The 13,531-nt window shown below is 40.7% G+C and overlaps 1 protein-coding gene across 1 annotated transcript in view; it reads right to left on the bottom strand.

Moving 5' to 3' along the window:
* Window positions 1-13,531, bottom strand: part of LOC128930066 (uncharacterized) — a 332,066-nt gene that overhangs the window by 27,565 nt on the left and 290,970 nt on the right. Inside the window, exon 6 of the mRNA XM_078355193.1 lies at window positions 1,871-1,965. Within this exon, the coding sequence (XP_078211319.1) occupies window positions 1,871-1,965 (95 nt within the window). The remainder of the gene's footprint in view (window positions 1-1,870; window positions 1,966-13,531) is intronic.

Below are 13,531 nucleotides of genomic sequence, written 5' to 3'. Positions count from 1 at the left end.
GAACTTAACTCACAAGGTCTCCAAGGTACGCCTTTACGTGAAAGGTTTAGTATCAGAGTATAGTTAACGATACTTGAGATTGCATTGAATTTCGGTGGTAATAAAGAGAAAAGACAAGCATTTCTACCAAGTTCATGATTGACTGCATGGCTGAACATTAACCAAGGGATCACAAATAACTAGTAAAATAAAATCCAGGGGAGAAGATGACGATCTTAAGGCCAGATGCCATGAGGAGACCACGTAACATAAGAACCAAGGAGTGGCCACGAGCTAGTCACTGCTGAGACTGAAAAAGCAATTGTAATGCAGTAATAAGTACAGAAGCCAAATTACCATACGTTTAAATGGACATTGAAAATGTAGATGGTGAGACAGACTTTCTTCACAAGTACTTGATTGTGAAAAAGAGGAATTTGTTAATAACTAGAGTTGATCAGCTTTGAGGAACGCTGTATTTGGATGGTAGCTACTCAGTCACTTAAAAGAAGTTTAGGGGTTTAAAAAAAGTTCTAAAATGTAGAAAGGACAAGATAATTCATGCAGTAAAAATCTCTGAGGATACAGGTAGGCATATAAACTAGGATGTAAGTAAAGAGGTTTTTCTCAGGGAGTAAAAGGGCTCTTCTCCATAAAAACTAAGAAAAGGAGGTAAAGACGGGAGCACATGTAGATAAGTTTGCAGGTTAAAGTGTAGTAAGTTAAGGTGACTGAAGAAGTCTTTTATGAAATACGAGAACATACACTCAAAGTGAGAACAGTCAGGGTAAGGATGAGGAGAAAAGTGATTGTAAGTTGAAATATTCTCTATGAACAATGGGACAGCAAGCTAGCCATAAAATTCGTGAGGACTGCCCACTGGGCTGGAGTGTCCAGGTGAAATTAGAAACCACATTTAACTATAGACACAGTCTTGGGATGTTCTCAAAACATTTAGAGAAATCAAAATAAGGTATCACAGAGTGCAGAGGACAGATTAAAAATGTCTAATTCGGCTAATATGGAAAGGCCAGAGCCAAAAGGAGTTGCTGTTTGGGGAGAAATTCAAGCAGAGTAAAAGACAGGTAGTCTAGAAGAAGTCAGAGGCCCGGTTTTAAGGTCAGTGTGCTTCAGAAAATGGTAACATTAGAAATTGTTGAATCATGAGTTTAGAGGAGTAGAGAAGTGAAAGAGCTAAAATAATAAGAGACTGTGAGTATAAACTCTTTTTTCATTAAAGTTTTCCACTCCTCATTACATTCACTTAAGGCCTTGTAGTTAAAGTGGGTAATCTGACCAATTTTATGAAAAGTGTCAATGTCTCAGTAGCTCTAAATATCACTTTTGAATTAACACTCTTTACAGTTGAACATGGTCTTTCAAAGGTTTAATTTAAAGGAGGAGACCGTGTGAGGGTTTCAGATGCCGTACTCAGCAGGGGGCCATCAAAGGCACCCTCACTAAAAAACGCTCCTGGTTTTCATCTAATAAGGTTTAACACTTCCTTTTCGTCTCCTTCCACACTTCCATGAGGTAAGGAGGGCACTGGACACTCGTGTTCAACAAATCTCTTTACTGAAAGGATAGTACTAAATATGAGAAAAAATAAGATCAAGATTTGGCTTTTGACACCATCATGGAAACTTTTTCTAAAATAACCAAAAGTTCTATGTGGAACGTAGGACAGAAAACTGCACCTGTAGTTTTGGGAAAGTCATACTGAGGTCAACTCTTTCACTGTCATCAGCGTGATTTCCTTCCCAATCTGGAGTCCAGATGCTATGCATGGTATCTGAGTAGTATCCTATCCTCGGATGGGTTTTCCCTGCCTTTGAGGGTAGTACGTCTCCAGGAAGTCCCCCGAGTAAGTATTGTTTTGGTCAGAACTTACCCCTCAACACCCAGACGGTGTTTTTCACACTGTCTCACGTACAGCACATATTTCTTTGCTGCAAACATGCGCTCGCATTCATCATGCTCAGGTACCTGAAGAAAGATTAATATATTTATAAATGTTGTCTGTGGGCTGGAAACATGCTGAAATATAAAACAAAAAAAGGAAAAGGCCTAAAAAGTCCGTCTTTTATCCACTATAAAATAATAAAGCGGGGCTCCAGTGAATGAATGGGGAAGCATTTTGGGGATTAGCGCCTTTCCTATCAGGATCTTCAATGGAAAAAGCATCAACTACCTTTTCTAAAAATTTAAAGTATATTGAAGATTTATATGAAATTGCAGGCTTATCTGAATGTAACTTAAAAGTGGGCGTTTCATGATCAAAATCCTGTTGTTGGAGTATGAAGCTATACTTTGTCAATATCCTCTCTCCTTCTTTTCATGCTGGAACTTGCCCTTGCTTTACAGGCCACATAAACTGCTCACTCAGTAGTGTGTACACATTCATAACAGTACATACCAAATCACAGTATCTTCTGTGATGGTAGTTGTCGAATTATGACATTACAAATCTTGATGTGAATCAGAAACCTAAAAGCAAATCTGAATACTCAGAGCATTGCTCTGATTTACAAAAGTCTTCAGGGAACCTTGGGTTCATAAATCAAAAGAGATTACATTGGAGTATTTTCAACTGTGACAAATATAACTCTGTTCTAATCCTTTAAACATTATTTAAAATAAAATGGCATTCATGCTACTATACTCAGCACTCTTAAAGGTCAGAAGATCTTTGAAATTTCTCATTAGGATTATACTGTAAAAATAAATGTAAAATATTAGTGTAGGCCAGGCACAGTGGCTCCCACCTGTAATCCCAGCACTTTGGGAGGCTGAGGTGGGTGGATCACAAGGTCAGGAGTTCAAGATCAACCTGACCAACATGGTGAAACCCTGTCTCCACTAAAAACACAAAAATCGGCCAGGCCTGGTGGCACACACCTGTAATCTCAGCTACTCGGGAGGCTGAGGCAGGAGAATTGCTTCAACCCAGGAGAAGGAGGTTGCAGCGAGCCGAGATGGCACCACTGCACTCCATCCTAGGCTACAAAGGTGAGACACTGTATCAAAAAAAAAATTCCTATAAAACATCAAATATATTTGAAACTATACATTTTCAAATTCATTCAGGATACATTATGGTTAAAACATCTTCTCTATTACATTTCAGAGAAAGGCACATATCTCTGATACCAATATTTAGAATATGTTAGTTTATCATTAATAGTTGCAGAAGAAAGACCCTTTGCTATTTGTGGGATAAATGTGATTTAGATATTGTTATATTTGAAAACTTTCTAAATAATCCAATGACAATCAAGTTTCAACACTCTCTATGATTAAACCTTTTTATAAGAGGATTTCTTTGAGGTTTGATTTGATTAATCAATGTAAAGAGAAATCATGTTTTCTTATAACTAGACTGTATTATTATTTACCTTAATCATGCAATCAATAAAGTCAAAAAATAAGTGAAGATATTTGGTCAAATAAGCATAGCTACTTCATTTTACTTTCTCTGAATGCAAAATAGAATATTAATAATTGATTCCTACTTAGAGCTAAGTAAAGCTCTTAAAAGTACTTGATATTAAAAAAATTCCAACATGTATCATAGTTAAGTGAGAGAAAAAATAAACATGCATTTTTCTAAGTGGAGAAGTAACAGATTTTTAAGTAAAATTTACCTTGAATTCTCACCCTGACATTTACAAATATGTCATCTTAGGCAAATTATTGAAACTCAGCCTCAGTACCCCCACTTTTAAAATGAGGACAGCAGTCAAAGACAGGGTGTTCATTAGGATAGGTATCATGTAAGTGAACATATACCATCATATCTGACATTTATTTAGGAAATGAAAGTTATTATTTGAGCCTAACAAGCTGACCATGGAGAAGACTGAAAACCCACGCTAAGTTTTGTACCCAAATATACTAAAGGTGCTCTAAATTTTGTGATTTAGCCATTAGGCTAAATGATGGAGATGTCTGACCTGAAGGGAAGTGATACATCCACTGTTAATCACCCTGTGAAATAATTCATCTTGATGGTACAAGGAAAGGCAGAGAACTGACGGGATAATGACATCAAGGTCTGGAGCAAAACGTCAGATTATGGGAGGAACCGAAGTGACTCTGGTAAGGACAGGGAGGGATCTAAGTATGATGTCACATGAGAGACCAAAGGCAGGGTTGGAAGATGCAGAGCTTATGCTTGCTGGGGCAAAGCATTATCATCCCCAAACGACAAGTACTGGAGGAAAGATAGTCTGGATGAGGCTCGAAGGCGATATGGAGAGCGCCAGTTTCTCACACAGTCATCAGCATGGTTACGGAATCCTCTATCCCCAAATATAATAGTATTTTTTAAACCACATTGAAATTCTGTTTCCCCTAGCGAATGGCAGAAAAAAAAAAGGAAAGGAGACTGATTTTTTTTAAACGATAACACTTAGATGTATCAGGAGAATGACTGAACCTGTATTTAAATAGAGACCCAAAATTTTAAACATTTTTAAAAGTTTGGAAACATAGGAACATATAGCTAGTAAAGGGTGGAGCTTAAATTTACCTCCGAACTGGTCTTTAAGCTGCTCACTCTGAATCGTTATGCAAGCCTCACGTCAAAATGAAGTCATACTTCCTTCAACACCAATTGCAATGACCAAGTTAGTAATGGGTCCAGAACTTATTTGGAATTCCAAACGAGAGTAATTCATGAATTAATCCTGCATGTAGCCAGACTGCTGACTACCAGAATTTCCAATACAGATTCTTCAACAATGAATCTTCATTCATGTCCAAATGCACGATGACATTATTTTAGGTGCTAGTGTTTGCTCTGTAATGTGACAACAGTGGCCATTTACCACCATTCAAGACCATGGGTCGTAGTGATGCTTGATGATACTGCATTAGAGGTGGTGGGATAACGGCCGGCCCTGAGTTGAGTCCTTCGGATCAACTCAAACTCCATTTTTTCCATATGCTAAGTTCTTTCATGACATTTGGAAAACTGTGGTTAAATATAAACTGTATTTTGGTGTGTGGAATTAGGGCAAGGTCCTATTTGTATCACTTCAGGCTAACTCATTATCCCAGCATCATATATTGGCTAATTTCTTCCTTCCCCACTGATGTGAGATTGCATGTTTATCATGTAAGTTACTTTACACTGCTTTAATAATTAAATATGTTTAGATTAAATACCACTGTTTAGATTACTTTCTAAATAATCTGAGAACACTATTGATTCCAGGTGGGATCCTCCAAAGCCATTCAGCATATTACACAGCAACAGACTCCATCATTCAGTATATGATTTGGAAATATACAATATTAAACATAATGAGGAAAGTAATTAGAACACAGGCTTGAAAATTTTCTGCTTAAGCTTTTTAATTTTAATGTGTCTCATTAATTTCATATTCAGAAATCTAATGTGTACTTTTCCGCCTTCACTACTACTAATAAAAACTCCGCACCACAGTTAGAGATTTGATTGGATGTAATTGAGTTTCTCTGTCTGGCATAATCACCACAGGAGAGGGCACTGACAGTTTTATCACTCTCAATTCTCTTCTAAATTAGGCAGATGCTATTGGTGCTTTTAAATAATCCTCTGCATCATCCCTTATCAATTGCTTAGAAGCCCAAGACTGATTAACCATCAGAATTAGTGAATATGCTGGCAATGGCATTAACCATTATGCTCAGCCGCTTCTCAATTAGCCTAAGATAGACTCCAGCCCACTAGGCAGTGCGGCCTTGGATAAGTTCCTTAATTGCTCTATGCTTCATTTTCCTCATCTGTAATATGGGAATGATAATAATGGTATCTACCTCATATGACTGTTACGAGGATTGAATGTGTTAATATTTGTAGAACATTTAGAAAAGAGCCTTACACACACTAAGCATTAAGAACTATGCTTTTTATTATCTAATTTATCTTTAATATCCTGTGTAGACTATTTCTGCACATTATTCCTCTTCCATTCCCATGTTCCTTAGTATTTCCCAAAGACATACTCTATCTCAGAAAAGGATTTAATGATGTCACCAATTAAAGTGTGAATGCCCAGTAAGTCTACACTTATTGCTCTTTTCCCATGGTGAATTCGGAAATTTAAAAGGAATTTAAAAATAAAAAGGAATTGGGAATTTTAAAAGCACTCTCCAATCGTCTTAATCTATTTTGTGCTGCTATAACAGAACACCTGCAACTGGATAATTTATAAGTAACAGAAATTTATTTCTCACAGTTCTGGAGGCTGGGAAGTCCAAGATCAAAGGGCTGTATCTGGTGAGCACCTTGTTGCTGCTTCATAAGGTGGCAGAAAATATCACATGAGTAAGAGAGAATGAGAGAAGGCACTAAACTCATTCTTCACAAGGACCCTAATCCCTCAAAAACTCACTCCTGGAATAATGGTATTAATGCATTCATGAGGATAGACTCCTCATGACCTCACCACCTCTTAAACTCTCACCTTTCAACACCGCTACATTGAGAATTAAGTTTCCAACACATAAACTTTGGGAGACACATTCAAACCACAGCACCAACATATAATGAAATGTTTAGAGGATATGGCTTGGCTTTGTGTCCCCACCCAAATCTCGTCTTGAATTGCAATCTCCATGTGTCGAGGGAGGGACCTGGTGGGAGGAGACTGGATCATGGGGCAATTTCCCCCATGCTGTTCTCATGATACTGAGGGAATTTTCTCATGAGATCTGATTGTTTGATAAGTGGCTGGCAGTTTTCCTAAGCACAGGGGAAAGCGCCAGCCACTTACCTCTCTCCTGGCCACATAAGACGTGCCCTGCTTCCACTTTGCCTTGAACCATAATTGTAAGTTTCTCAAGCTCTCCCCAACCATGCGGAACTATGAGTCAATTACACTTTTTTTTTCAAAAATTACCCAGTCTCAGGTGGTACCTTCATAGCAGTGTGAGGACAAACTAATACAGAGAGAGTTAGGTAGCTGGGGAACTAGGCACACAGAAGGAACTCTGCAGCATTTTCAAAACCATATTATAAAGCAGCTACCAATTACCAGGCCCCTGTGATTACAGATACAAAGGTCAGAGGCAGGAAGAGCAATTTATACCACTTACATAATTCAATGGTATTTCTAGTGGGATCAAAACAAACAATAAACTTTCTGAAAAGAAAAATGCTGTTTCCAACAGGAAGCAAAATCCAAGAACCCAAGTGAAGCAAGCATAACCCAGCCAGAAAGACAGACCCATATTGCCAAAGACTCCTGTATGTCCAACACAGATTGAGAAAAATGGAAAAGCAGATAATTCCATGATCATCTGCTCCCATAATTGGAATTCTTCAAAAACTCAATCCCATCAAAAAGCAGCTGTCCTATGAGAGCGCAAAGTGTTCACTCATTTCTCCAAACCCCAACTATTCCTGGCACTGTCTCAAATGCCAGGAGACCGTGAAGATTAATTATTTTTGGACCCCTCATGTCAAATTATTCTTGGTCACCCTTAAGTTACCTAACTTCTTCCATATGATTCTGTACTTTTCTTTCACCTGGCTCAAATTCACATTGCTGCTTCATTCCCTAACCTTTATCTAGTGTCGTGTGAGTCCCTCGAAGTATGGTAACAAACCTCTCCTCCCACTTTGGTATCACTTCCCTCTCTTCAGCCCCTACTTAAAAGCTGAAATTCCCTTACGGACACATATTCCTCTGCATACCTGCCAAGTGAGAGCTGCTCATTCTACTAAACCCTGTGTATTTAGGTACGGCTTCCAGATCATTTTCTACTCTTGGTCACGTTGAGACCCCATGCCATACTCCCAGAATCCTTGGTCAAGGTCATCCCCCCCCCAACCCTCAATTCCCCAGCCTTCCCTAACTCTGAGTCCTGGATTGCTTCATTTTCTCCAAACTGGAGCTGTCATTCTATCTTCATTCTCTTTCCCTACTTAGAATCAGTCCTATCCATGCCAATGTCTTCAATTTCCATCTTCCTTTTGCTCCACATGTTCCTGGCAAAACCCCAACTAGCATGCTTTGTTAAATGCAAACTACTGAGTGACGTCGGGGAAATAACAAAGCAGGTAGTTCAGTGCCTCCACAAATGTATAAACTTGTCCTGGACATAAGTGTTGACCATATTTTTCCAAAATCACCCTTTCCTGATCATATTTTTCTTCAGTAACAGGGATGGTTTTAGAAGTTCTTCACACTCCTTTCCTACTACTTCCCCTCATTCTCAGCAGAGAATCTGGGCATCTTTAGTCACAGAGGAAATAGGATTTAACAGATCTCTTAACGTTCTTTCCTAAACATATGTACCCAAAGACCGAACTTGTATTTGCATTGTGCTGCTGTCACCAAGTCGCGTGGTTGTCTTTAACTTTTTAAAATGTATTTTTGATGCCACCCCAGCTTGGGGAACATAGTCTGCCTTAGTACTTACAAATCAAAAATAATAAGATAAAAAAAAAATAAATAGTAAGGTTGCCAGGTAAGTGGAGCCACCTTTAAGACATTTTGGAATTTCATAAGTCTTGACAGTTAGCTTTTATATACCAAAAGAAGGACAGGACAGATGTTTGAAATTCTTTAGCATCAAATGTTATTCTTGGTCACCCTTAAGTTATCTAACTTTATCCACATTCTTCTATACTCTTGCAGCTGGCTCAAATTTTCATTGCTTCTTTACCCAAAACGTTCTATAGTTTCCTATGAATCTGTCCATATACAGTAACCAGCCCTCCTCCCCACACTGGGTATCTCTTCAGTACCTGACTAGAAGCTGACCTTCCTTACGTCCGTGTAGAGTAACCAGCCCGCCTCCCCACACTGGGTATCTCTTCACTACCTGACTAGAAGCTGACCTTCCTTACGTCCGTGTACAGTAACCAGCCCTCCTCCCCACACTGGGTATCTCTTCAGTACCTGACTAGAAGCTGAGCTTCCTTACGTCCGTGTACAGTAACCAGCCCTCCTCCCCACACTGGGTATCTCTTCAGTACCTGACTAGAAGCTGAGCTTCCTTACGTCCGTGTACAGTAACCAGCCCTCCTCCCCACACTGGGTATCTCTTCAGTACCTGACTAGAAGCTGAGCTTCCTTACGTCCGTGTACAGTAACCAGCCCTCCTCCCCACACTGGGTATCTCTTCAGTACCTGACTAGAAGCTGAGCTTCCTTACGTCCGTGTACAGTAACCAGCCCTCCTCCCTACACTGGGTATCTCTTCAGTACCTGACTAGAAGGTGAGCTTCCTTACTACGCATTCTGCTTCACCCCTCCCAGGCAGAAGCTGCTCATTCCACTAAACCCCGTGTATCCAGGTGCCACTTCCAGATCATTTTATGTCCCCCAAGCTCTAGGTTGACTGGGGGGGCTGAGAATAAGCACAAATATTACATGTATTTTGGGAACTGAGATAGGAGCTTTTTAAGGTAGTTAGAGGAAGTGGCTTTAGGAATTCTGGTTCAGGGTAATTCAGGAAAACTATGAAAAGGAAGCTGACCTATCCAGGGACTAAAGGACAAAGATGCCCCCGTTCCCAAGGGAAGAGGACTCCAGAATGGCTGAGATTAACTTCCCAATAGTACTGACGACTACGTTTTTAAGCTCATTCTAAGGAAATCAGTGCAATGCAAGGTGACCTGACTTGTCTCCTGAGTATCAGAAACATCCACGTTAACTCCTTCCACTCTTGACTGTTACTGACTCTTCAAGGTTTCATCCGCTGACCATTTGGTTTTTACTGTTTCTAACCTCTCCCTCTCAATATCCATGCCAGTAGTATTTAAAGGTGCTCATCTCTAGATCATGAAAATAAAATGAGCTCTCTCCTGAAATTCTATCTCCCTTTAAATATTTGGCCTATCTTTATTTAATTTTTGTGGCTAAACGTCTTCAAAGAATTCCTTTCCTCATGCCTTCCATTTGTCAAAATCCGATTCGTTGATCTGTGGTTTCTCTGCCCTCCACTGTGATGGTGTTGCTTACACAGAGAGCCCAGCCCCACTGCTAACTACAGAAAACTGTTCCAGGACTTATCTCATGGGCATCAGTAACATTGTATACTGTTGGCCATTCATTCTGAAAATCCTTTCACTTCTCTAAATTCAGATTCTTTGTTTTTCTACTTTTCTAGCTTTTCCTAAGGCTCTTTTATGCATTCCTCTTCCTCAAACTATGCCATACATGTTGATATCGCTTGGGAACTTTCTCTTGCCCTCATTTTTCTTATTTTACACTGTTTCTGGATAATTCATCCCTCATCCTAAACTTCACTTATCCTCTGCTATGCTTAATGTTTGTATCCCCCTGAAAATGCATGTTGAAACTATGCAATTGAATTAACAAATGGGTGCTTTTAGGAGATGAGGTGCTTCTAGGTGCTTCATGAAGTAATTTTATTAAGTTCATATGAACAGCAAGTGGTAGAGCAGGAATTGGAACCCAAGTAATCTCCCGAAACATACACACATGTGTGCACACACACACTAACCACACACACACGCACATGTGAAACACTTGGGATTTGGAGCTCATTCACATATAAAAGATATCTTAGCCCAGCGGTGCTTTCATAACAAAATACCTGAGATTGGGTGAATTCTAAACTATTTATCACAGTTCTGCAGGCTGTGAAGACCGAGATCAAGATACCAGCAGGTTGAGTGTCTTGTGAGGGCCCCATCTCTGCTTGCACGATGACACCTTGTTGCTGTGTCCTCTGGAGGAAACGAACACTGTATCCTCACACAGCGAAAGGAAAAAGGGCAAAAAAGACTGAACACTATGCAAAGCCTCTTTAATAAGACCTTAAATAAAATAATTTGTGCTCACCCTTTAACATTCTCTCCAGAAATATCCCATAGGAAAATTGCAACTCCTCTCCGTCTCAATTCCATATTAGGTGTTCTTCCCATATATTAAACGCCCCACCTCAGGCCTGTATCTTCCTACTTACTTTGTAGTAAGTAGTGTGCTGCTACATGCTTAACAACTAGATCTCTGGAGAATAAAAGCCCCGATGTGAAAGTCTGTAAACATTGGCACCAACACATTCCTGAACTGTGTACTTAATTTCTCATTCATTAAACAAATATCTACTGAGTACTTAGTATGTGGAATAAACAGATGCTGAGACTACAGCAACAATCCAATCAGAGTGTCTGCCATCAAGAGTCAGTAAGGATATAGCAATAAACAAAATCTCTATAATAAAGTTGGGAGAAATGAATACTATCAAGAAACAAAGACAGTAACGCGAAAGCAAAAGACAGTGTGATTTTGGGGGGCTGGTCCGGAAGGCCTCACTAAGGTGACTTGTGAGTTCCAACTCAACTGAACTGGGTGGGGCTGGTCGTGTGGATACCGCATCCAATGAAGGCTTTTAATAGGTGGAGGGGAAAATGCCAAGCAGAAAACCTTGGGGACAGGAGAGTGCTTGATGTATCTAAGGGACGGTGAGGATCCCTACACAGCTAGGGCTGCGTGAGTACAAGGAAGAGATGAGAAACCACCACGAAGTCTCTAGTTGTCCACTGTTTTCCAGTTTGGATGTTAGTCTGAGTAAAACAGGAAACCAGAGAATAAGGAAATAACGTGACATGACGTGTTTAAAGAGAACACTTTGGATGCCTGGTGGACTAGAGAGTGCAAAAGGCCATGGAAGGAGGCAGGAGAGAAGGGTTAGAAGGTTCCTGCAGTGACCTAGTAAAGAAGGGAGAAGTGACCAGCTGTTCAAAGGTCAGTCGAGGTAGGAGAAAACTGGGAATTCAGTCACCAGGTTGACACTATAAAAGCCAGTGGTGAACTTGAAAAGAGTAATTTCAAGGAGAAGTGAAGAAAAAACCCCAACTGGAGAGGGTTCCATATCACCTGGGAATAGTACATTCATAAGTGGAAGCTGAACAATGAGAACACACAGACACAGGGAGGGGCACAACCACACTGGGGCCTGTAAGGGGGTGGGGTGGGGTGGGGGGAGGAAGAACATTAGGAAAAATAACTGATGCTTGGTGGTTCTTAATACCTAGGTGAGGGGCTGTAAGTGCAGCAAACCACCACGACACACATTTACCTGTGTAACAAACCTGCACACCCTACACATGAACCCCAGAATTAAAAAACAATGGTGGTAGGAAACTGGAAAAAAATGGGTAAACCAGCTCTTAAGTTTTGCTCTGCAAGGGAGAGAGAGATGGTGGGGCAGTGAGCTCTGGGGCTGCTGGGTTAGCATTACTTTCAGTAGGAAACAACAGCATATGTGCACGGTGAGGACAGCACAACAGTGACGTGGAAAGCAACGTGATGCAGGGTGAGACGAAACACTGCAGAGCAAAGCCACTCAGCAGGGGAGAGTGGGTGGGTCTGAGGCACTGGTCGGTTAGCTTCAACCATGAGGAAGGATGGCATCATCAAGGCGGTTGGAGGGAAGCTGGGTGTATGAGGAAAGGGCAGTCACAGGGAAGCAGGTAGATTTGGTGGTGCAAGCTTCTAGAAGTTTCCTTCAAATTGCTTCTACATTATCAGTGCAATAAGAAGGCAGGTCATCATCTGAAAGTGAGCAAGAAGGGAAATTTCAGCCTTGAAGAGGAAGAAAAAAAGTTGTAAATTATACTCAGTGTATGCTGGAAGCGACTCCCTTGAGCTCTGGGGAGCTGAGAGTACCCCTCTCTTCCCAACTCCACCTTCCGTGATGTCACATTGGTAACCTGAAATCAGCCTTAGTGGGAATATTTACAATACAGAAATCAGCAAGTGTTACATATCAAAGCTTTTTCCCCCTGAAGAGCCACTATCGAAACTTTTACCAGTACATGACTGAAATTACTCATATGGGTCAGTGAGGGAATCAAGTTATTAACGAAATGCAGTATAGCGTAGGAGTAATGCAGTATCCAATATCTGAAGTTCAGTCATGGATCTAAAGTGAGATGAGTCAGCCTGAGTGCGTGCGTGTGCGCACCGTGTGAATCCTTTCCCCAGGCCATCCTAATTGCTTCGGTGAGGCTCTGCGATGATAAATTTAGCCAGATCTCTGGTTTGTGAGCTGAGTACAAGAGAGGGAGGGAGGAGCAAGGGAACTGAGGGACTGACTATAATGATGAATTACAGAATACACGTCGGGTTGGGAAGGAAAGAGGACACTAAAGGTGTGATGCATCACGAGGCGGCAACAGCCTCAATCGAAAAGAAGTTCTGGTGGAATCCAAGAATCACTGAAACAGGAGAACCAGTAAAAGTAACCTCAGCAGCCAGAATCGGAAGTTCAGAGACTCCATTTTCTTCCATGTATCCTGAAAAATTAGCATGATGCTTGGAATATACAGAGCACGCAATACATGTTTACTATATAAGTGAATGCATATATGTCAGGAAGGACTAGATGTCACAGACATTGTCATAAATTATGTACTAATTGGTGGGCTCAGTAACTAAGAAGACTGTCAGCGGACACCTCAGCTGTCAGCACCTTCAGAGGTCCTTAGGAACAGAGAGCCACTTACCCCAAGTCACGCCTTCCCGGTGGCCCACATCCATGGAGTACTGACGCAGGCATAGAAAGGCCCGGCCATTCCGGCCTAG

This window comes from Callithrix jacchus, chromosome 18, assembly GCF_049354715.1.
Source record: "Callithrix jacchus isolate 240 chromosome 18, calJac240_pri, whole genome shotgun sequence".
In the NCBI taxonomy this organism is placed as follows: domain Eukaryota; kingdom Metazoa; phylum Chordata; class Mammalia; order Primates; family Cebidae; genus Callithrix; species Callithrix jacchus.
Note: the sequence above shows the minus strand (reverse complement) of the source record. Positions and strands in the feature narration are given on the sequence as shown.